General features: G+C 54.2%; 6 protein-coding genes across 6 annotated transcripts; 2 read left to right on the forward strand and 4 right to left on the reverse strand.

Moving 5' to 3' along the window:
* Positions 1 to 53: 53 nt before the first annotated feature.
* BDY24DRAFT_376733 (class I SAM-dependent methyltransferase) lies at positions 54 to 1880 on the reverse strand. The gene is made up of 10 exons (XM_076638692.1): positions 1759 to 1880; positions 1446 to 1663; positions 1347 to 1370; positions 1184 to 1268; positions 943 to 1082; positions 838 to 876; positions 646 to 770; positions 472 to 575; positions 336 to 394; positions 54 to 244 (listed from the first exon to the last, which is right to left on the reverse strand). Exons 1-10 carry the CDS (start codon positions 1816 to 1818, stop codon positions 178 to 180), a joined length of 921 nt encoding a protein of 306 aa, XP_076500282.1. The 5' UTR covers positions 1819 to 1880; the 3' UTR covers positions 54 to 177.
* A 1014-nt stretch (positions 1881 to 2894) lies between these two features.
* On the forward strand, positions 2895 to 4037 carry RRP8 (25S rRNA (adenine645-N1)-methyltransferase; the record flags this gene model as incomplete). The annotated part of the gene is made up of 5 exons (XM_076637225.1): positions 2895 to 2992; positions 3067 to 3148; positions 3218 to 3561; positions 3685 to 3781; positions 3894 to 4037. The coding sequence occupies 5 exons, from the start codon at positions 2895 to 2897 to the stop codon at positions 4035 to 4037; spliced, it is 765 nt and encodes a 254-aa protein (XP_076500283.1).
* A 1819-nt stretch (positions 4038 to 5856) lies between these two features.
* On the forward strand, positions 5857 to 9482 carry BDY24DRAFT_376740 (WD40 repeat domain-containing protein). Its single transcript, XM_076638693.1, has 11 exons — positions 5857 to 6828; positions 6952 to 7192; positions 7291 to 7341; positions 7438 to 7530; positions 7644 to 7685; positions 7765 to 7853; positions 7972 to 8038; positions 8157 to 8336; positions 8423 to 8513; positions 8612 to 8914; positions 8996 to 9482. The coding sequence occupies exons 1-11, from the start codon at positions 5984 to 5986 to the stop codon at positions 9148 to 9150; spliced, it is 2157 nt and encodes a 718-aa protein (XP_076500284.1). The 5' UTR covers positions 5857 to 5983; the 3' UTR covers positions 9151 to 9482.
* Positions 9483 to 9660: 178 nt separating this feature from the next.
* Positions 9661 to 10522, reverse strand: BDY24DRAFT_411879 (uncharacterized protein; the record flags this gene model as incomplete). Its single annotated transcript, XM_076642984.1, has 4 exons — positions 9661 to 9802; positions 9895 to 10006; positions 10082 to 10150; positions 10273 to 10522. 4 exons carry the CDS (start codon positions 10520 to 10522, stop codon positions 9661 to 9663), a joined length of 573 nt encoding a protein of 190 aa, XP_076500285.1.
* Positions 10523 to 13420: 2898 nt separating this feature from the next.
* BDY24DRAFT_376748 (uncharacterized protein) lies at positions 13421 to 18124 on the reverse strand. Its single transcript, XM_076638694.1, has 18 exons — positions 17770 to 18124; positions 17393 to 17674; positions 17258 to 17300; positions 17085 to 17150; positions 16882 to 17008; positions 16725 to 16794; positions 16618 to 16641; positions 16377 to 16539; positions 15970 to 16262; positions 15814 to 15885; positions 15682 to 15747; positions 15458 to 15604; positions 15112 to 15367; positions 14965 to 15039; positions 14600 to 14869; positions 14285 to 14510; positions 13994 to 14186; positions 13421 to 13886 (listed from the first exon to the last, which is right to left on the reverse strand). The coding sequence occupies exons 1-18, from the start codon at positions 17968 to 17970 to the stop codon at positions 13581 to 13583; spliced, it is 2880 nt and encodes a 959-aa protein (XP_076500286.1). The 5' UTR covers positions 17971 to 18124; the 3' UTR covers positions 13421 to 13580.
* A 731-nt stretch (positions 18125 to 18855) lies between these two features.
* On the reverse strand, positions 18856 to 20729 carry BDY24DRAFT_376753 (uncharacterized protein). The gene is made up of 3 exons (XM_076638695.1): positions 20487 to 20729; positions 19819 to 20356; positions 18856 to 19733 (listed from the first exon to the last, which is right to left on the reverse strand). Exons 1-3 carry the CDS (start codon positions 20698 to 20700, stop codon positions 18947 to 18949), a joined length of 1539 nt encoding a protein of 512 aa, XP_076500287.1. The 5' UTR covers positions 20701 to 20729; the 3' UTR covers positions 18856 to 18946.
* Positions 20730 to 20757: the final 28 nt, after the last annotated feature.

The raw sequence follows: 20757 nt of genomic DNA on the forward strand, positions 1-20757 counted from the left end.
TTGAGCAGAGAAGACCAAGTTCGAAGGCTTCGCAGAGTCCCCCACACGAAAAGGAGGGCGAGAAGCGAATGCGAGGATAACATAGACACATTCCGAGCTTCTACGAGCACAACGGCCATCGCTTCCTCGATGAAAGAGGAAAAAGGAGGGAAAGACTCATCGATCGAAAGTCGAAGCTCAAGGTAAGGGAGACGCAAGTTGATGAGATCTTTTGGAAGAGATTACGCAAGCGAAAGGATGCATGCTGCGACGATAGAAAGGAAGGAAGTCAGCGCGAGTCTTCGAAAGAGAAACCTCTCGACGCGTCGAAGAACGAGGGGATGCTTTGAACTCACAGATGGATGTTTTCGACGTCAGAGAGCTCTCTGAGCCAAGCATCCGATGCTTCAGAGTACTACGGTTGTGTCGAAGAAGGAAGAGGAGGAGAAGGTAAGCCTTTGAGAGTCGACGAACTCAATCTCGTCGACTGACCTCTTCTTCTGAGATCCCCGACCGTAGAACTCCCTCCTTGAAGGCGAGAGGAAGAGCAGAAGCGTTCTTGAACCAGAAAGATCCAATCTCCTTCATCTTTGGATCTGTAAACGAGAAAAGGAAGCTCAGGAGGAGAAGGCGGAGAGATGAAGAAGGAAGAGAGTTCGAGCTCACCAGAAGACCAAGGAGAGCATGGAATTGGTTCGTTTAGCACCTCGGGTGGAGACCAGAGAAAGTCGTCGAGAGCGAGGTAGTCTCGAACGAGAGTAGACATGCCGGTGAAGCGGTTGAGGGTAACTCTGAGAAGCGAAAAGGAGAAGAAGGGCAGGTCGGCCTGTCGACGCGTCTTCCTTTGGAGGAGCTCACCCTGAGGCAAGAGCTCCAGCTTTGAGCATCTCGAGGAACCTGTCAAACCATAAAAGTATAGCATCAGCTTCCGGCGGACTGAGACGAGCAAAGAAGGCGACTCACCTCACACTTCCAGGAGCGATCCCCCTCGCTTCCTTTCCCTCCTCGAGCAGAACTTCGAGAACAACGTCGATGCTGATGAAGATTCCACCTGGTCGAAGTACTCTTCTGATATCATCTACGAGGATGTGGAACTCTTCGACCTGAACATCGTAGAGACGAAGAGGGAAGGAGAAGATCGGTGAGCTCTGAAGCAGGAGCAAAACGCGGTCGAATTGAGATTCGAGAGGCAAGGAAGACGAACCGCCCAGATGGTGAACGAGTCGTGAACGATGTCGAAGTAGTCGTTGGCGAAGGGGAGTCCGTGGTTGATATCGTGTTGAACGAAGCTGTAGAGAGGGTATCAAAGGTCAGCCTCTATCGACGAACGAGAGGAGAGAGGGAGGAGCCGGGAAGCTCGAGCTCACGAGCAGTTCGCAGGAGAATCGCCACTGGACGTCGTCAGAGAGCAATCAAGCAGTCAGTCATAGCTTCTACTGTAGTATCGAAGACCTGTCCCCACTCACGAAGGACTGAGAGCCTTATCAATCCCAACCACCTCGACGGCCTCTCCAAGCTCAGTCGACAGCTCTTTCGCCCACACTCCACTGCCACTTCCGAGCTCCAGGACTCTCAACTTCCTACCAGCGTCCTTTGCATGCTCCAAGATACTTTGGATGGAGGCAGAGGGAGGCAGAAGACCTCCGATGTGAAGTTTGACGGCTAGATGTTGAGCTCGAAGTCGCTGGAGAGAGAGGAGAGAGAGGAGAGAGAGGAGGGAGAAGCGTCTCGAGTTCGTTCAAGCTTCTAGGATAGAAAGGAGGTCGAACATAATCTCACCTCCAGCTCGTTGTGCTCAAAAGGTTGGGGAAGAGGGTAAGGGGGTGAGATGTGGTGCATTGAGGGATGATGGTGTTGAGGAGGAAGAAGGAAGGAGAGGTGAGGTCGAAGGTGGACGTCTGATCCTTCCCGACCGACAACGTCCTGCTACTTTCCGTCTCGCCATTTTTTGATCTTCAGCCTCAGCCGATGGAAAAACAGCAGTTCTGCAGATGTTTCGATGAGCAAAAACTCTTCCAAAAAATCTCGAAGGTCGGTCGTCAAGCTCCCTCCTTGAGTTTCGAGCTCACAGAACTTCGCTTCCCTCCCTCCCTTCCTCGCCTCAAACCCTCACCCATCCCCCGCTCCCTTCTTCTTTCTTCCCACTTATGTCTTTCGAAACCCCCGGCTGGGGAGGACCTCCTCCCGCTCCCAACTCTAACATCCCTAACCCCAAGCGTAAACGACCTGCCGACGGTGCGCCAGCTCCCAACGTCGAATCCGCTTCCTCCTCTTCTGCGTCCAAAGGAGGATCCAACATCAACCTCGAGAAGCTCATGGCCGCTATGGAGAAGGAAGAGCGTGATTCCAAGGGAGTTGCGGTAGCCAAGGGGAAGGAGAAGAAGGACAAGAAGGACAAGAAGGCTCAGGAGGGAGCTGAGAAGAAGGGCAAGGTTGGAGGAGGTGCGCCTGGAGCTGGAGGACCTGGAGGAGCCGCTAAGAAGCCTTTCGAAGCGAAGAAGCCTTACGAGAGGAAGGAGGGAGGAGAGCAGCAGCAGCAGCAGGGGAAGGGAGGGAAGAAGGACTTCAAGAAGAAGGAAGCGGCTCCTAAAGTCGACGCTCCTCCTCCTCAGCCTCAAGCTCAACAGAAGAAGAAGGAACCCAAACCCACTCCCGTCCAAACTCCCGCTGTCCCTCCTATCGTCTACGCCCCAGGAGAGGAACCTCCCAAGAAGAAGAACAAGAGGGATCAGAGGAAGGAGAAGGCTGCCGCTCTCGCTCTCGCTGCTGCTGGAGGAGGAGGTCTCGTCGCTCCCGTCGTCGCTGCTCCTGCTGCTCCCAAGGCTGCTCCTACTCCCAAAGCCGCCGCTGCTGCTCCTCCCGCTCCCAAATCTGCTCCTACCCCTTCGGCGGAGGAAAACACGGTCGTGATGGCTATGGACGAGGATCTGCCTGCCAGGAAGGAGTTGCTTGAGGCTGGGTTGACGCCCATGCAGGCGAAGATGAAGGGTCGGTTGGAGGGTGCGAGATTCAGGTCAGTTCAGCTTCCTTTCCTCGTCTCGTCGATCCAGAGCCGAGCTGACTCTTATCTCTGTACTCGGGGCACAGATGGATCAACGAACAGCTCTACACTACCTCCTCGACTTCGGCTCTCGAGATGATGAAAGCGGATCCTTCGATCTTTGCTGATGTACGGTTCCTCTCTTCCCTCGTTCCGCTCCTTCCCGTCCTAACACTCTTCTCCTCTTCCTCCACCTAGTACCACACCGGTTTCCGTCATCAATCCCACTCCTGGCCTCAATCGCCTCTCTCCCTCCTCCTCACCTCCCTCTCCTCCTCCCTCCCTGAATCCTCCCTCATCATCGACCTCGGATGCGGAGACGCCGAGCTCGCCAAGACCCTCGTCCCTCAGGGATACAAGGTGCTCAGTTACGATCTCGTGGGTGACGAGTGGGTGACGGAGGCGGATTTCTGTCAGTCGATTCCGTTGCCTGGAGGAGCTGGAGGAAGTCAGATCGTGGACGCGGCGGTTTGCTGCTTGAGTTTGATGGGGAGGAACTGGATTGGTGGGGTTAGGGAGGTGGCCAGAGTTGTTAAGGAGGGGTGAGTCCGTCTTCTTTGGTCCGGGATTGGAGGAGGGAGAGACGGAAAGGGAGAGGGAGAGGAAGAGACGCGTCGAGATCGAGGCCTGACTTCCGCTTCTCTTCTCGTCTTTTCTTTCTGCAGAGGAATCTTCGAAGTCGCCGAGATCACCTCTCGAATGCCTTCCGTCGAAGCTTTCATCGCTATGGTTGTTTCTCTCGGATTCACGCTGAAGAAGAAGGTCAGTCTGGTCTCGTCTTTTCACCCTCTCGCTTCCCATTCTATCCCTCCTTCTATTGAAATCCCAAACTGACTTCGTACCCTCTTCGTTTTCCCTCTTCGACCTCTTTCAGGACGACTCCAACACGCACTTCATGATGCTGTCCTTCGTCCGACAAGGCGAGCCTACGTGGGACGAGGACGGCTCCCTCTCGTGGGAGGATGTCGTCAAGAAGGGAGAGGAGGTCTTGAAGGCTTGTGTTTACAAGAAGAGATAGATCACTCATGAGTTGCTCTCTGTGTTTTCTTCGATTCTTGTCGCGAAAATCATTGCAGAAAAAGAAGGAGGAAGAGACGACGCGAGATCGAGCGAGGAGATCGAGAATGCTCTGCGCAAACCAAACTCAACGCTATATCTCCGAGACCTTCCGTACCCAACACTGTCCTATACCCGCTTTTTTTTTTCTTCATCCGGGCCCTGATTCGGATCCGTCTCACACCAAACTTCTACTTTGTTTTCCGGCTCCGCCCTCCTGCGTCTCCCTCCCTTCTTCCCCTCAACACTCATCATCGAAATCTTCTTTTCGAACGAGCATGGAGACGACGACTTCTTCCTCCGACCAATCCACCCTTTCTACACCGCCGGCCTCTCGGTTCGGATCGTTCGGAGGATGGTGGTCTAGCAGCAGCGGTAGCGGTAGCGGTGAAGGGAAGGAGGAACGAGACGAGCAAGCTCACGAGGAGGAGGAAGGAGGAGCGACTGAAGGGGAGGAAGAGGTTGAGACGCAGCACGTTGGGAATGGGATACATCATGCTAGGGAGGCTACGGAGGAGGAGAAGAAGGGGTGAGTCTCTCGTTCTATAGGGTTTCTTGGGGGGAAGGGAGGAGCTGGCTCGTGTGAGAGGAACGAAGAGAGGACGACGTCGACCTCTCTCCTTCTTCTCGTTCTTGTCCCAACAAAGGCTGACCTCTCTAGTTCTCTTCTTTCAGCATGATCTTTCACAACGTCTCCGACTCAGGTCCTACGGGCTCAGCTTCCTCGTGGTTCAGCGACATCTTCAGTCTCCCTTCGATTCCAACTTCAATCCTGAACTCTCTCGCCTCAACCTCGACAACGACCTTCCCTCCTTCGTCGTCGGGATTCAAGTGGGGATTCGGAGGAGCAAGTCAAGTCAGGGAAGAAGTCAAGCGTCCTGGTCAGGAAGGAGATCTGAGGGTCGAAGATCGTGAGTCCAAACGAGCTGGGCTGAACGAAGGGAAGGGAGGGCAAGAGGGAGGAGCTCGCGGAGGACGGACGAAGTGGGCCGTCATCCTTTCAATGTTTCTTGCTCTCGAAGGCTTGCTTTCGAGAGCGAAGATTTTCAGAAGGGGTGATGTGAAGGAAGGCTCTCGAGCTGGGAACCCAATAGTCGTCCCACTTTTCGCTTTTGGCAGCAGCTTGTTTGACAGAGGAGAAGACGGGCAGCATGACCCGTTTGGTCGAGCTCCGTCCTTTCCTCACCTCCTCCTGCCCTCGAGAGCCCTCGATCTTTCACCCCTGTTGACTCTTCTACGAGCTTACCAACTGACTGAATTCGGCTTTCTTCGTTTCAGTTCCTAAACCAACTCCTCATCCTCCAACCACCCCGTCCAACTCGAACCTCGCCGTCCCGACCTCTTCTCAACAGCAGCTCTCCTATCAATCCTCTCTCCTCAGCCTCGACGCTCCCTCAACCTCCTTCTACTCAGCCCCTTCCTCCACTCTTCGAGATCACTCTTCCCCAGCTCCCTCCCCACCTTCAAGCGTTCACGAAGGAGACGACGACAGTCGACCTGAACCTCATCGACGCAAGTCGAGGGATCTCCGAGATTTCGAACGAGGAGAGGAGTACGGCGACGGGACGACGACGACTTCCAGAAGGGATTTGGAGGATGCGAGGGAGGAGTTGAACTTGGGTTTGGGAGCTGATGGGGAGCAGGAGAAGGTGGGAGAAACGAGGGGAGAGTTGGGAGTGAGGAGGAAGTCGGTTTTCTTGGAGGTTCCCGAGAAGGGGAGGAGAGGTTCGACGGCTAGTGCGCCTGTGATGAGCTCGAGAGCTGGAGAGATGGACGTGAAGGGAGTGAGGGAGGGGAAACAACGGTTAGCAGTCTTCTCAGCTCTCGAAGAAACGAAGCGACGGAGAGCTGATTTCGTTTCCCTTTCCTCCCCAACCCTTTCCCCTCTTCCTCCCCAGTAAATCCTCAATGCTCAAACGGGTCATGAATTCTCTCCAACCTTCCTCGTCCTCCTCTTCTTCGAACCCAAACCTTCAATCTTCCACCTCCCTCGCTTCAACCATCCAACCTACCGACTCGACCTCGACGCGTCGTCCTTCAACCAGAGCCATGTCCTTCGCTTCCTCCACCACCAACGGCGGCAACACTACCAAAACGAGTGTTCCCAAGAGGAAATACGTCAAGGTTCATTCGAAGGGAGTCAAGAAGGGAAACAACGCGCTAGGAAAGGTGTTCCTCGCCCAGACGATCGACACCAACGCGTGGCCGACTCCTCCTCCTCCTCCTTCCACCTCTTCGGCTATCTCTCAATCCTCGTCTTCACCTCGGAAACAGAATCATCGACACAGCCAAAGCACTTCCCCTCCCCCACCTTCCATCCAAACAGACTCCTCCCTTCAGTTCCCGGCCATCCCTCGAACCGACTCTCCCCTCTCCCTCCCTCCCTCTCCCTCCCCAGCTCCCTCACCCACTACAACCCTCTCTCCCCCTTCTTCACCAACCAAACCAACCTCCTCGCTCAAAACCTCGACGCCGGCCAAACGCTCCTCCTCCTTCCTCCGCCCTCTTCGACTCTCGAGAACAGATTCCTCGTCGACGGCTGCTTCGACCGTGGTTACCAGTCCGACCACGCTGAACGCAAAGGATGGAGGGGCGAGACCTGACGCGATGCCTCCGAGCCCGACGACGTCGAGCATGAGGAAGAAGACTTCTTCATTGAGCGAGGGTGGGAGTGGGACGAAGGAGGCGACGGGAGCTGGTGTTAAGGGGAAGGGGAAGGCTTTGTGGTGCTTGGCTTGGAGTTTGGATGGCAGGTAAGTCTCGCATTTGTTCCCTTCTGTCCATGTGAGCCTCTTCGGCGTCCGTCGCACGAGAAACTGACTCCCGCTCTCCTCTTCCGATTCTCGTTCCCGCTCTCCCCTCTTCCTCCGTCACAGATACCTAGCAACAGCAGGCCAAGATGCCATCGTTCGAATCTACCGCACCCTCTCTTCCGACGTCGTCCCCGAAGAATCAGTCACGAACATATCGACTGGGGCTGGAGCAGGTCAGAACGGAGGGAATGCAGCGAACGTGGTGGAGGAAACACCGTTTCGAGTTTGGGAAGGGCATAAGGATGGGGTGTTGAGTTTGAGCTGGAGTAAGAATGGGTTCTTGTTGACGAGTAGTATGGATAAGGTGAGTTTCTGGAGGGTTTGAGGAGGAGGGGGCGAAGCAGAGGACGCGTTTCGAGTTTGCGTTTTGGATCGCTGACTCTGCGTCTGCTTTTATTGCAGACTGTTCGACTGTGGCATACTTCAAGGGAGAACTGCTTGACTGTCTTCCAGGTGAGTTTGGCTCTTCCCTTTCGTTGATCGAGACGCGTTCGAGGAGATTGAGACTGACTGCTCTTTCCTTTCATTCGTTCGTCGCTCCCTCAACAGCACCCCGACTTCGTCACCTCCGTTACTTTCCATCCGAGAGATGATAGGTTTTTCCTTTCTGGAGGATGCGACTTCAAGGTTCGGATCTGGTCGGTGAGTTTCGAGTTTGGTCAACGTTCCTTCGAAACGAGACGCGTCTTGCTTCGTCTTCTTCCTCGACGTTTTGCTGACCTCGAGTCCTTTTTTGCTTGCTTGTGCGAATGCAGATCGTCGAGAAGAAAGTCCGGCATGTCGTTGAGGTCCCAGAGGTTTGTTTCCTTTCTTGCTTCCTTCTCTCCCCTCGCTCGACTTCGACTCGAGACGCATCCTGACTCTCCCTCTCTGCAGATGATTACTGCCGTTGCTTTCTCTGTCGATGGGAAAACGGCTGCTGCTGGCACTTTTACTGGGAAAGTTTACTTCTTGACCGACAGCTTGTGAGTTTCGTCTCCCTCCCGAGCTCGCCTCGGCTCGTCGACGTTCCTTTCCTTTTTCGTCTCGAATCTCCTTTGCTGACTCCCGCCTGTCTCTCACCGATCGCTTCCTCATTCTCAGGGCCTACCTTCGATCCATCAAAGTCCGAAGCACTCGAGGGAAGAACTCGAAGGGGAAGAAGATCACCGTTCGTCCTCCTCGTTCTCCCTTCCTCTTCGTTCCTCCTGACTTTTGTCCCTCCAGATTAGAGCTGACTTGCTTTTAACCTCTCGTTCGCTGTCTTTGTTTCTCTTCTTTCACCTCAGAACATCCAATTCCTCGCCGCTTCGACTTCTGGAAAGGACGAACGCGTCCTCATCACGTCCAACGATTCTCGAGTTCGACTCTACCGACTCAACGACTCGGCTCTCGAGATGAAGTTCAAAGGGCACGAGAACGAGAGTAGTCAGATCGGAGCTACCATCGGAGACGACGGGAGGTGGATCGTGAGTTCGATCTGTCGCTTCTTCTGGTCGAGGCTCGGAGATGACTCAAGCTGACCTTGTTTGGGCATGCTCGTTGCTTTTGAAAGATATGTGGGAGTGAAGATGGACACGTGTACCTTTGGGGAACAGATTGGGACGTGAAGGATCGAGAGGAAGCTCGATACCAGCAGTTCGAAGGTGCGTCGCCGTGTCTTTCCCCTCTCTCTCTTTCTTCTTCGTCTTTCTCCCTTCCTGACTCCTCTCCCTCTCTCCTCTCTTGCCTTCTTCTTCCACAGCCGACCCCTCCGTCGTCTCTTGCGCTGTCCTCGCACCCATGAACGCTCGACTCCTCCTCGCTTCCTCCGGCGACGAGATCTACGCCTCTCAAGGTCCCTCGTCCTACTTCCCTCCCGTTATCAACCTCTCCGCCGCTCCGACCAGAGTCTCCCTCAACCCTACCCTCTCAAGATCGACCACTCTCTCGATCGGAACGCTCTCACCGAGATCGGAGACGGATCCCCTGCCGGCTCTCGATACGGCTGGGACCTTCGACTCGATGGAGACCTACGCGAGCTTACCGATCTTGGCCATTGCTACCAGTGAGTCTTCGTAATCCGTTCTTCTCTTGAGCTTTGTCGAGAACTGATGAGCTGGTTCTCTTTCTCGTTCGTCTGTCTCAGTGCACGGAACCGTCAAAATCTACCGAGTCGACAATTCAATCGCCAACTCCGCCCAGAGTCTCCAAAACAGAGGCAGCGTTGACTCTCTGGCTAGTCGAGGTCAACCTGGAGAGAGGAGAGCTTCGTTGGTCCCTTCGTCGAGGAGTGGGCACTAATAGACTCGACGAGCTTCCTCCTCTCGCCTTCCTCCTTTTTTCTTTCTCCTCTTTGCGTTGTTCGCTTCGCCTTCTCGTACTCCCTCGATATGCGAATTCCATCTGCACTTGCTTTGCTACGCCATGTCATCCATACTTACGTGCAATCTTCTCTCGTTTGTCATTTCTTGCCCCTCCTCGACGCGTCCTCGTTTGCTTCCCTCGTTCATCTCACGTTTCGAGCCTCACGCTTTACACTATAGCTTTCAACTTTGTATCGGGAATACGTACCTTAACCGCATTCTACATCTCCACCCTTCTTCATCATTCTACGATGTTGTGTTCACCTTTTCTCCTCTTCGTTAGAAAGCGATTCGGTTCTGGAGCCACACTCGTTCTGATTCGTCTCCTTCGTCTCCAGCAGAGACGTTCAAGTTCATTCCAAGAAAAAGTTAAGCTATTCCGATGCTAGATAGAGTAATGAAAACTGCCAGCAAGACACAGTCGAGTCCGTTTCGTTCTTCTCCGCGTCTAGTACCTCACTCCACCTCCTCCTCCCTTCCTGTACCGGTAGAACGATCCATCTTCTCGGGGAGGTCCGACGCAGCACATCATGAGAGTAGCGACGAACCCTCCGAGTCCGATCCAGAGAGCAGGGCCGAGTTGGGCGTCGCTGAGGGAGGGAAGAAAGACGCGTCGCAGAAAGTCAGCTCAGCCTCGGACAGGGACGAAGAGAGAACGAAGACGCTAGGGGAAGCAACTTACTCTGATCCTTCCTCCCTGAAGTTGTTTCGAGCTTGAATGAAGAGGGCAGCGCTGAACGCGAAGGCGAGCATCGAGGTGAGAAGGGTGAGCGCGGCCGCAAAGTGGTGAGCGCCTGTGACGGGGAAACAGAGAGGGAAGTTTAGCTCGAGAAGACCAAGACTATGGGAAGGAGGGGAGGTAGACTCACTAGGATGAACAAAGCGGTGAACCCAAGCAGGAAGGATGAGGAGGAAAGCGATGAGGGAGAACGCAGCAGCTGCGAGGGCGCAAAAACCAAACAAGTCTCGAGGTCAGTTTCGAGCTCGCTGCCTTCCTTCCTCCCCGTCCCCAGGTGCCATCCTCCTTCAAGCGTAGACCTAGATAGCATGGAAGACTCACCAATCCCCCAAAGAATCAAACTCCTGACCATCCACATCCTAAACTCGTCTCCTCCCTCCCAACCAAGCGTGGCCTTTGAACACCCGCCCGGCCCCTGACATGTTCCAAACGCTCCGTACCGAGTTGAGCCTGGAGCTCGCTCGAGGAAGAAGATGGAGGAAATGAAGGGAGCTGAGAAGGTGGTGAGGACGAGAAGGACGAGAGAGGCTAGGTGGAAGAAGGTTGAGGTGAGAGTGTGGGCGTGGACCATTTCTTGAAAGACGCGGGAAGATTAAGAGGGTCTGGATTGGACTGAAGGAAGGCAGGGAGAAGGAGAAGAAGGATCGAGAGTTAACTCGACGAGATAGAAGGGAGGGAGGGAGGTCGAGCTCAGAAGGAGGGAAGGAGGACGCAAAGCGAGCGAGCTCGAGCGAGACTTACGAGCTGGTTGGTTCGTTTGGTTGTTGTGGTTGGTGGAGAATGAACTTCTGACGTTTCGGGACGCAGCTTTATTCCGTACAGACTGTGATGTCATCGAGGAAGAAGCTGCTCCTGGCCAAGAGAGGAGGTGGAAGACGGAGAAAGTCGCGGTTGAGCGTTGGTGACGCTGTGCCTCCTTTGTTTTTTTCTTCTCGAAACCTACAAGGGGATCGTGAGCTGGGAAGACGGCGAGATGATATTAGACGACAGAGAGGCCTGACAGGCTCTAGGTCGGGCTTGAGCATTCTTGCGGAACGTGATGGTGAAGTTCAAGAGCAGGGAAAACACGCGTCGACGAGGGACGTGAGATTCGACGACCTGCGAGCTTCAACTTGCTTCAGCTCTCTTTTGTTCTGGGTTTCAAATCGCTTGCCGCAGATTCGATGATTGAGTTCAGAGATAGGCATGGATTCGATAAAGTATAGAGTAAACACGATAGTGAAGCTAAAGCTGAGTAAAGAGGAGAGTGCTCAGCAAAGTCGAGTCGTCTTCCAAAGGAAGTCGACCGTCGTCACTGAGCCGAAGAAGGAAAGAAGGATTTCCTCGACCGGGTGGGAGCGAGATAGGTTGGTCTTGAGGAGTTGACGACATCGGAGAAGAGTTGAATGAGACGAGAAAAAGAAGGTGCGGGAGCTGAAGACGCGAACGAAGAGAGACGAGAGAAAAACAAGTCAGCACTTCCGTCTCTCGAATCACAACAGGAACAAAAGATGTGGGCGATGGGTGTAAGGTCTCAGACATCCAAGGAAGTATGTACCCTCATTCGTTCCTACCCGTCGTCCAAACTGGACGACCCTCCACAGGACTCCCATCAAACCCATCACGCGCCATCAAGATCCTCTTCTCTCGAAAGAGGCAAGAACCGAGGCGGCCCTCGACCGACGAAGGGGTTCGAAACCAATCTTCGATCGAGGGAGACAACGAGGAGAGAGTCCTAAGCCAGAGGAAGTGCGTAGGGTAGCCTTCCGTGAGGATGGACTCGAGCTTGCAGGCAAGAGGAACGTAGGGAGGAAACTGCGAAGTTTATGTAGGAATTACATTGGTTGCATCTTTGGAAAGGTGGTGGTGGTGGTAGTGTGAATGAGAGGAAGAGGAAGCTCACCTGAAGAGAGGGAAGGAAGGAGACGAACGAGCTCAGCAGATTTGAAGGAGGAGGGCGAGGGCTGAATCGTTTTGAAGCTGTCTGTCTTTGGAGAACGCAACGAAAACGGAGAAGAGAAAGAGAGTCAGTAAAGATGCTCTTCGTCTACAGCAGGTTGGTAACAAAGAAGGAAGGGTGATGGTGAAGAAATGAATCAGACAAAACGAGGCTGGCAAGCCCCAAAAGTGATGGATCGGAAAGAAAAACGAGTTCTCCTTCCTCCCCGCGGGAGGCGGCGAAGCCTCCCAGCTCTGTCGTCTCGGCATGGTCGATAGGACGGGGAGAGAAATAAAAATTGAAGTCATCATGTTGAGCTCTTGCTCGAGTCCTTCCCGAAGGAAGGAGACGAGACGAAGAGGGAGAGAAGGAGGTGGATTGGCGAGGGAAGGGAAGGAAGGGGAAAGCGAAAGCTTTTCGAGCTCGTTCCTGGAGAAGAGGGTTGAGGATGAAAGGAACTAACCTGAAAGCCAAGAAGATCTTCTCTCGCACACTCCACTGGTAGAGAGGAGTGGAGAGAAGACCAGGTCCAAAGGAAGGAAGTTTCAAAGGATGAGCTCTTTTGCGAGGGCGAAGGAAGGGAACCTGTTTTCGAAGACGGAAGGAAAACGAACGAGTCAGCACACCGTTCCTCTTCTATAGGGAGAGCACGAGAAGGAGAGAACGAGTGTGTATAGTATCAGAGAACCAGGTTTCGTCGCGATACCCTCAGCCCACCCTCGTCTGTGTTGCAGATGAGAGGGCAGGCAAGGGCAGATCATTCAGACGGCACTTCCTTTGCATATATTGATGGTGTTTATCGTCCTTGATGAAGAGAAGAAGAAAAGCATACGCCTTCCCCTCAGAGAGAGGTTGACTGCTGGGGGAAAGAGGGAGGAGGAGAAGAGAAGGGAAGAAAAAAACTCACGAGAAGGGAAGGAGGGGGTTGAGGGAAGAAAGGAAGGAGAGGGATCAAGTTGAAACGAAAAGAGCTGACCCTCTCTCTCCCCTGCACGTGTTTTCAGCCTTGGGTCGGTTCTCCTTCCCTTCTCGTTTCAGCTGCATGCTAGAGAGTCCAGCTCTTCGACATCGAACAAACTAAAAAAGCACGCGTCAAACCTATTCCAAGAACTCAAAATCGGAAAGTTTATCTAGCACTCGTCAAGCCCGACCGTCGTTCCCTTTCCCTTTCCTTTCCCGTCGACCTCGTCCCCACCTCTCCTCCATCCTCTCCTCCTCCCTCAAAGCTCTCTTGATGCTGCTCCAACCCATACTTCCTTCCCTTCCTCCTGTGGTTCTTCCTCCTTCTAGCCAACTTCGTTCCCGTGCGCTCCAGCAAGCCTCGTTCTTGTGCGACCCAAACAACGACGCGTTTTCCTTTCGAGCCTGAAAGTCACCAAAAGAAGACTAAAAAAAAAAAGTCAGTAAAAATGATCATCGGTCGATTCGATCATAATGTCAGTTAAATTTAGAACCCCATCTGCTCGAACCCAACATCCATTCTCCTTCTCCTCCCGTCCTCCGACCGCTCGAGTCGATACGGCTCCCTCACGTCTCGAACTCTTCCTTGAAAAGAAAAACGACATGGTATGCGAAAAGAGAAATAGGGGCATCTTCAGAGCAAAGGGTAAAAATAAAACATGTACAGTAAGCTAAAACCAAGATGATCGAAAACGAAAACAACGAACGCGACTTCCTCTCTCCCCTTCTTTTTCTCCTCCCCTCTCTCTCCTCAGAACTGGTACGAACTCATCCTGTCCATCCCTCCCTGCTGCCGAATCTGAGGAGTGATCGGCAGCACTTCCGTCTCGACCAGCTGGAACAAGGTCTCCCTCTCCCTCCCTCTCATCGTCCCCATCACCGGTCGACTCGAATCGTCTCCGATCAACCTGAGACCCTTCGCATCGAGGACCTCGACGAGTCGACCTCCGTTGAAGACGTCTCGAATCTCGAGGAATCGTCCTTCCTTCTCGAAGAGGATGAGGTATCGACCTCGAACGGCTGCTGAAGCTGGTTTCGTTTCCCATTGGACGTAGGCCTGTGGAAGAAGAAGACGAGGACGAGGACGAGAAGTCGTCAGAGGGAGGAGGGGAGGAAAGGAAGACGGCGACGAGGGTTCGGGAAGGGAGGGGTTTTGGGACTCACGCCGTTGTTGAGGATCTTGCCGGTTTGGTCGATCCACAGACATCCGGCTTCGTAAACGAGAAGGAACGCGTTCGCGTTGATCTGGTGCATGAAGAGACCCTTTGTCGAACAGACCCGAGTCTTGAGCGAAGCCAGAACGGTGTTGGAAGCGTAGTTGTCTGGGAAGGAGGGGACGGAGATGTTCTTCGAGAGACTGGAGAGGAGGAGGAAGGAAGGTGAGAGGGATCGATCAGCTCCAAGACGAGAAGAGAGGAGTTCGAACGAGAGAACGAGAACGAGGTTCGACCTCACTTGAGCACGTCGAGCACCACGAAACCTCGGTCGGTTGGGAGGTAGAGGCACTTGTTGAAGAAGTTGATGTTGTGGATGACGCCTGGGACGAAAGCTTGAGCGTAGGGTTTGTAGGAGGCCTTCGAGGAAGAGGAGGGTGGAGGACGATGGAGGAGTCCGTTGAGAGATCGCGTCTGCTGCCGAGGAGGTTCGACGGAGAAGGGTTCGAGGACGTGGAGAGTGGATTCTGGACGAGACGAAAGCACAACGTTTTTTTTAGCGTGAGGGGGCCTTGGGAGGGAGAGACAAAAAAGTGGGAGAGTTGAGAGGACGTACGAGCGATCAGACGATTGTAGCTCGAGTAGACGACGAGCAGGACGCCTTCCCGACATCCAACCCTGAACAACGAAACGGTCTCTCCCCAACCATTCAGGATCTCTCCGGACTCCTTCCGAACCTTGACCCATCGCTCTGGTTCCGCCGAAGGGAGAAGGTCGGAGAGCGGGAAGGAGTAGAGAGACCCCGTGGCGAGAACGAGAAGGCGGTCGAACGGCTCGAGGACGTGCAGGTCCGTGACGGAGGACGACTCGATGATCTGACGATGAGCTGTAGAGTCAAGGAAGAGATTGGGGGATCAGACTCCGAGTCGAAAAAGAGACGTGGACAAGAGAGCTCCGAGGAGTCGGAGAGAAAGGACGGACATTGCGAGTCGTCTCGGAATCCAATCGAGATCCCAGCCGTATCTCCCACGACCACGTATTCTCGTCCGTCTCGATCTAGGAAGATTAAAGAGATCCAAGTCAGCGATTTTTTAACGAAAGGAGGAGAAAAAGGAGAGAGTGACTCACTGAAAACGGCACCACAAAGAATCCTCGAGGAGCCAGATCCCGCTGATGGTGTAGGAGGGCTCGAAGGAGGCATCGACGTAGGCGAGGGAAGGTCTGAGGTTGAAGCCCGATGAAGATTGAGGGGCGAGCTCGATTCCAGCGAGCTCATTTGGAAGAGGGAGTCGTTGTTTCCTCCTTCGCTCAGTCGCTTGATCGATCCTGGACGAGACCCTGTCCGACGAGGAGGGAAGTAGGCGAGGGTTTGGATGGAGAAGAGCTGAGAATTCAAACGAGGGGAAGAACAGAAAAACTAGAGTCAGCTTGGCTTTTGAAGAAGATGAAGGGAGGGAGAGGAGGCGAGCTGGACCTGGTTGTTCTCGTTCGAGATCCGTCGAACCGTCAGTTGATCCTTGATCTTGGAGATCCAGTCCTTCCGAAGTGCGAGACTGTCGACGTAGAGGGAGTAGCCTTTGCCTGAGGCTCGATGCTCGATGTGAAAAGGGTAGATGATCCGCTGAGATGCGAAGAACAAAAGGAGAGAAGGACTCAGTTCGAGAAAAGGACGGGACGGGGACGAGAGAGATGACGAACATCAGGCTGAGTTATCGGTTCCAGCAGCGTTGAGACCTTCATAGGCTTCGTTCGTTGATAGTCGAGCTGTTGGCGAGAGGAAGGAGTGATCAGGACGAGGAGAGAGATAGAAACGAGAAGCTCAAAACTCACAACCATGTCCCTCCTCTTCTCTCCTTCGTCGTCCTCCTTCCCAACGAGCTGCAAGAACTCCAAAGGTATCGGCTGCAAAAAACCAGGGACCAAGAAAGAGTCAGTACATTGCTTCCCTGAGTACGGAGGGAAAGAGCAAAGAACAACACTCCTCACCCTGCTCACGACCGCAAACCGCTTGTCCTCCTCCTCCTTCGGATCCCCACCAGGTCTCGTCTCCTCTCTCGTGATGACCAGATAGTTATCGAACAGGAACATGTACAGATCCGTCCATCCTTGCCAGTCCCGTTCCGTTCGATTCCGTCGGTAGATCTTGCCAGCGAAAAGCATCGCTCGTTCCTCGGCTCCCAAGTCGAGGTCGAGATCGATCCGTTCGCCTCGACGGAAGAGGAGCTTCTGTCCGATCTGCCAGGCTTTCACCTTGGCTGTTGCGGCGTCGACTCCGGGTTCTGATGGGGTGGGAAGGAAGAATAACGGGAAGAAAAAGGAAACGGGAGATTTAGCGGGCGGAATGGAAAAGACGCGTCGAACAGGGGGGGGAAACGAAGGCTCGCTATACTGACGGACGGAACGCAACATCGTGTCGATCTGATCAAGAACCACAGGGATCTGCTCGTAGTCCTCGTGGTCGGGAGGAGTGATCTGTCGAAGACGACGCAGGACGAGTCCGAGCTTGGAGAGACGACCCAGCGGAGAGACGAGGAATGAACCGAGATCTTGTTTCCGCTGTGGAAGTCGGAAGACAACGAAGAGGCAAGTCAGTCATTTCGTCGGAGCATATAGAGATACAGGAGCGCTACGAACGACGATGGGGTCTCGAGAGCAGGTCTGGGAAGGGAAGGGGAAAGAAAGAGACGCGATCAAGCGTGAGCGTCCTCTCGTAAACGAAGCAAGAAAGAGATCGAGCTCACGTTCACGAAATCACGGAAAGGTTGATTCTTGGACATCTCTCTCCGTAAACGAGCTTCAGCGTATGGATAGCTGAGGGAAAAGAAAAAGAAGCGTGAGCTTCGAAAGCCAGCTTCGTCCGGACGCGTGCGAGAAACAGAAAGAGTTGGGACGACTCACTGCTTCAGATAGCGTTCGTAGTCCACGAGCAGATCAAACAGCGAGTCGATGAGAATGTCCGATATCGATTGAATGACCGGGTGAGACTCGAGTTGACGTTCCTGAAGCCTGTAGACCATTCGGGAGTCTAAGAGGGGATCGAGTGAGTCAGCCCAACCAAGCTCGAAGGTCTCGAGGGTTATCTACGGAAGAGAGCAGCGTACGTTTCGGGAAGATAGAGTTGATGTTGTGGAAGACTTCGTCGAGGAAAGGTTGGATCTTCGTGGGAGCTGTCTCGCCAGAGAAGGCAGCCGCGACGGGGAAGGAGGGAGGAGGAGGCGGTGAGCTTCGCTTCGCTTCGAGCTCAGAAAAAGAACGAGAGAACGACGCAGCTCACCCATGACGTTTGCTCCTACTGTAGCAAGTGGTGTAAAGAATCCCTACGAGTCGATGAAACGAGAAGCAAGGTCAGCTCTCGATCGAAAGGGAAAGGGAAAGGTCGAGCGATAAGCTGGGGGGGGAGAGGACTCACGTTGAGGCCAGCCTGAAGGTTCAAAACATACTCCTGCTCGCTCCTGAAGATCTCCCAGATCAACCCTTGTCTCTCTACTTCCTCCTTCTCCAGAGAATCTCTGACTCCGGCCGGGACGACTTCCCACCATTCGAGGGAGGAAGCGAGATTTCCAGCCTGCCATTGCTTGAGTTTATCGATGATCTCGCCATGGATTCTGAACTCGTCGCTGAAGAAGGTGGAAGGGGAAGGGCGAGTAGTCGAGGGATCTGGCGGTGGAGATTTGTGATCTGAGAGAGGAGGCTGTAGCAGCAGGAAGGTGGGGAGGAACGTCAGCTCGGTCGGTCGGTCGGTCAGCTTCGTCCTCTGAGTCCTCCTTCCTTCGCTCGCAAACTCACGGTATGGTAGTAAGGGCTCCCCAACCCATCGTAAGTTCCATTCCCTCTTCCAATCTCCCAAGTCTCCCAACTCGCCAGGTTCTGCCTTCCCTTTAGATGCTCTCTCAAACTCGCCTCCTCGGCCTGCTTGATCTCCTCCCTCTCCCTTTGAGCTCTCCTCCTCTCCCTCTCCTCGTTCTCGCTCAGTCGCATCTCCTCCATCGAACGAGCCAAAGCAACAGATCTCTCCCGTTCCTCGTCTTCCCAGGAGGACTGCCTCTGATACTCATGGTGGTGAGGTGGAGCTGGGAGAGTGGAGGAGAAGGAGGAGGAGGAAGACGAAGAAGGCTCGGGAGGTCGAGGAGGAGGAGGAGGAGGTTGCTCGTCGGAAAAGTAGTTGTGGTAGGAGAATGGAGGATGGGAATCCGTATGTTGATGAGGAGGGATCGGTGGTAGTCTTCGTGTAGGTTGTTGTTGAGGAGTAACGGGGAGAGGAGATTGAACCAAGAAGGCAGGAGGAGGGGCGGCGGAAGTCGACGCTTCTCCATGGTTGCTGCTGCTGCTGCCATACGAAGCGAATCGAGCGTTGAGAGCTTGAGCTGGACTGCTAGGTAGTCGATTGGGTCCGCTCGGAAGCATAGCTGGAGAGGGAGGGAGGGGGGGGGGTGGGGGTTGAGGGAGAGGGAAGCAAAGGAAGGAAGCCCAAACGTCACCCGCTGATGGAGGACAGCTTCCGAGCTCATTCAAAGTCGCCGTCGATCTTGGCTGCTGAGATCGTTCTTCTGAGGGATCTAAATCGATCAAGACCCGAAGATGAAGATGACATTCTCGCTCTATAGAATCCAGGTCGAGAAGGCAGTGAGGCTCTTAGATGGGTCGATGAAACAGCTCATCTCCTCGGCCTCTCGTCGTCAAAAGGGAGTTCAAGCCAGCTTGCAGGTATGTAGACTGGTTGATCCAGCTAAGGAGATGTTGAGTATACAAACTCTGCAAGTCGGAAGTCCTGAAAACGGTCGACCAAGGAAACAACAAGTTGACGAGACAGAGACGAGACGCGTCGAGTCTCTCTCCTCTCTCTCTTTCTCTCTCGATTCGCTTCGCTCAAAGCGAAATCGAAAACACATGTGTCTGCAACTGTAAATAGAAAGACAAACCAAACACAAACCTCTCCTCTACTCGAAAGGAATCTAGATCGAATCTAACCGTACAAAAACTCCCAGAAACTGCCCTTCTTCCCCGCTCCTCCTCCTCGTCTCGCTCCTCCCTCCTCCTCCTCCACCACCTTCCTCCTCGTAGGAGTCTCGTCCCCCTCCCCCCCACCTGCCCCTCCTCCGAGATCCAACCTCCTCCTCGGCGTAGGCGTTCCGTTCCCGTTCGAAGGGTCGGAAGGTCGTGAGGGACGAGGTGTCGCTGGAGGAGGAGGAAGGTCGGTCGTGGTTGAGGTGTGAGGTAAAGAGGAGGAGGTAGGTGTAGGGTTAGGATCCAAATCCAACGAAGCGATGGACGAGGACAAGGAAAGCATAGCGATGGACGAGGCGCTCTCGTCGTCTGAAGACTCGTAGTAATACTCGTGGTCTTCTTCCGATGGGATCCCTCCTCCTCCTTCAACAGCACCAACAGCAACAGCTCCACCTTCAACGACCACCGACCCAGCTAGCGGTTCCGGCTCCTCCCCACCGTAAGCACTCTGCGTCTCACTGACACTACTGCTACTGTCCTCCTCCCATCGTCCTCCTCCTTGCGACGACGCGACTTCCGAGTCCGTTCCGCTCCCTCCTGCGATGGACGACCCCGAGAGGTCCGTGGTCGGTGGAGTATCGAGGGAGAAAGAACCTCCTGTAGAAGGGAACGTGTGTTGGGCGGCGGGAGGACGAGAGGAGGAGGAGGACGGTCGAAGGAGGACAAAGGTGAGACGGGTACCGAGGGGAGTGGTTTTGGAGAAGGAGACGAGGTTCCGATGACGGGCGACGCAGTGGACGACGAATCTGGTGTGGGAGTGGGAGAAGGAGAGGAAAGAGTGGTCAGTAGGAGTTGTTCTTGATGTTAGGTTGGTGGAAAAAGGGAACTGACCTATCGAACCCTTCAGGAATCGACCAAGTCAGACTCGCTTCGGATCTCGCGACCTCGACGATGGCAGGACAGGTCCCGTCTTCCTTCTCGAACTTCCTGCTGAGTTCATCCAGACCTCCTAGTACGTCTCCTCCTGCTCCAGCAGCAGCACCCAACCTCTCAGGCGAAGGGACTCGGTAATCGTCGATAACCCTCCCTGCTCCTCCTCCTCCGTTCAATCTCCTGAGCAACACCACTTCAGCTCTAACTTGCTGCTCCCACCTCTCGAGCTCCTCCTCTACGATTCTCACGAGCTCCTCCGATCTGGCTCCTCGGTTCCGAAGGGTTCTTCGGATCCCTTTGAGGGAGAGGGAGAAGGTTCCAGCGAGGGCTGAAGCTGGATCAGGAGAGGGAGGGTCGGGAGAGGGAGCGGGACGAGTGCGAGGGAGGAGGTGAGCTGGGAGAGGGGTTGGGAACGTTGGCGAGGGGAGGGTCGAAGGATGGAGGGAGACGTCGGAGCGGGTGGGGAGGGTCAGATGAGGGTTGGACGTGAGGAGATCTAAGGAGGAAGATAAGGAGCGAGCGAGAGGGAAGGAGCGTTGAGGGCGTCAGATCGTGAGCTCTTCAAGACTCTTCCACAGGTTCCTCTGAACTCTTGTAGACTGAAGATCGGAAGACTAGAAACGAACCGTTATCCCTTCTTCTCGTCCATCGCTTCCCTTCCCATCGTTTCGAAGGCTCAGGCCGACCTCCAGAGGAAACGAGCTTCTTCTTCTTTCCGATCAGTCGAGGAGGTTGATGAAGGTGAGCCGCGATGGGAGCTTTGGGATTTCGGAGGATCGCTGGGAGGGAGAGAGGGATTCGATCCTCGTCTTGAAGAGGGGAAGAGACAGAGGCCGACATTTTGGTTGAGGTAAAAAGTGAAGCTGGTGGTTTGGGAGAGAGCGAGGAGCTCGTTCT

The sequence above is a fragment of the Mrakia frigida genome, assembly GCF_051309035.1.
Source record: "Mrakia frigida strain ATCC 22029 unplaced genomic scaffold BDY24scaffold_3, whole genome shotgun sequence".
NCBI classification, from domain to species: domain Eukaryota; kingdom Fungi; phylum Basidiomycota; class Tremellomycetes; order Cystofilobasidiales; family Mrakiaceae; genus Mrakia; species Mrakia frigida.

Excerpts from the sequence above, each read along its gene's own strand:
- BDY24DRAFT_376733 (XM_076638692.1), bottom strand. The coding sequence starts at position 1,818 with ATGCACCACATCTCACCCCCTTACCCTCTTCCCCAACCTTTTGAGCAC. Across the intron at positions 1,371-1,445 it reads GATAAGGCTCTCAGTCCTTC|TGGCGATTCTCCTGCGAACT; the intron begins GTGAGTGGGGAC and ends GACGACGTCCAG. Across the intron at positions 877-942 it reads ATCGCTCCTGGAAGTGTGAG|GTTCCTCGAGATGCTCAAAG; the intron begins GTGAGTCGCCTT and ends ATGGTTTGACAG.
- BDY24DRAFT_376740 (XM_076638693.1), top strand. The coding sequence starts at position 5,984 with ATGCTCAAACGGGTCATGAATTCTCTCCAACCTTCCTCGTCCTCCTCT. Across the intron at positions 7,686-7,764 it reads ATGTCGTTGAGGTCCCAGAG|ATGATTACTGCCGTTGCTTT; the intron begins GTTTGTTTCCTT and ends CCCTCTCTGCAG. Across the intron at positions 8,337-8,422 it reads GAGACGACGGGAGGTGGATC|ATATGTGGGAGTGAAGATGG; the intron begins GTGAGTTCGATC and ends TGCTTTTGAAAG.
- BDY24DRAFT_376748 (XM_076638694.1), bottom strand. The coding sequence starts at position 17,970 with ATGGAGGAGATGCGACTGAGCGAGAACGAGGAGAGGGAGAGGAGGAGA. Across the intron at positions 17,675-17,769 it reads GGAGCCCTTACTACCATACC|CCTCCTCTCTCAGATCACAA; the intron begins GTGAGTTTGCGA and ends CTGCTGCTACAG. Across the intron at positions 14,187-14,284 it reads GTGGTGCTCGACGTGCTCAA|TCTCTCGAAGAACATCTCCG; the intron begins GTGAGGTCGAAC and ends CCTCCTCTCCAG.
- BDY24DRAFT_376753 (XM_076638695.1), bottom strand. The coding sequence starts at position 20,700 with ATGTCGGCCTCTGTCTCTTCCCCTCTTCAAGACGAGGATCGAATCCCT. Across the intron at positions 20,357-20,486 it reads GACGAGAAGAAGGGATAACG|ATCTCCTCACGTCCAACCCT; the intron begins GTTCGTTTCTAG and ends CTTCCTCCTTAG. Across the intron at positions 19,734-19,818 it reads ATTCCTGAAGGGTTCGATAG|ATTCGTCGTCCACTGCGTCG; the intron begins GTCAGTTCCCTT and ends CTCCCACACCAG.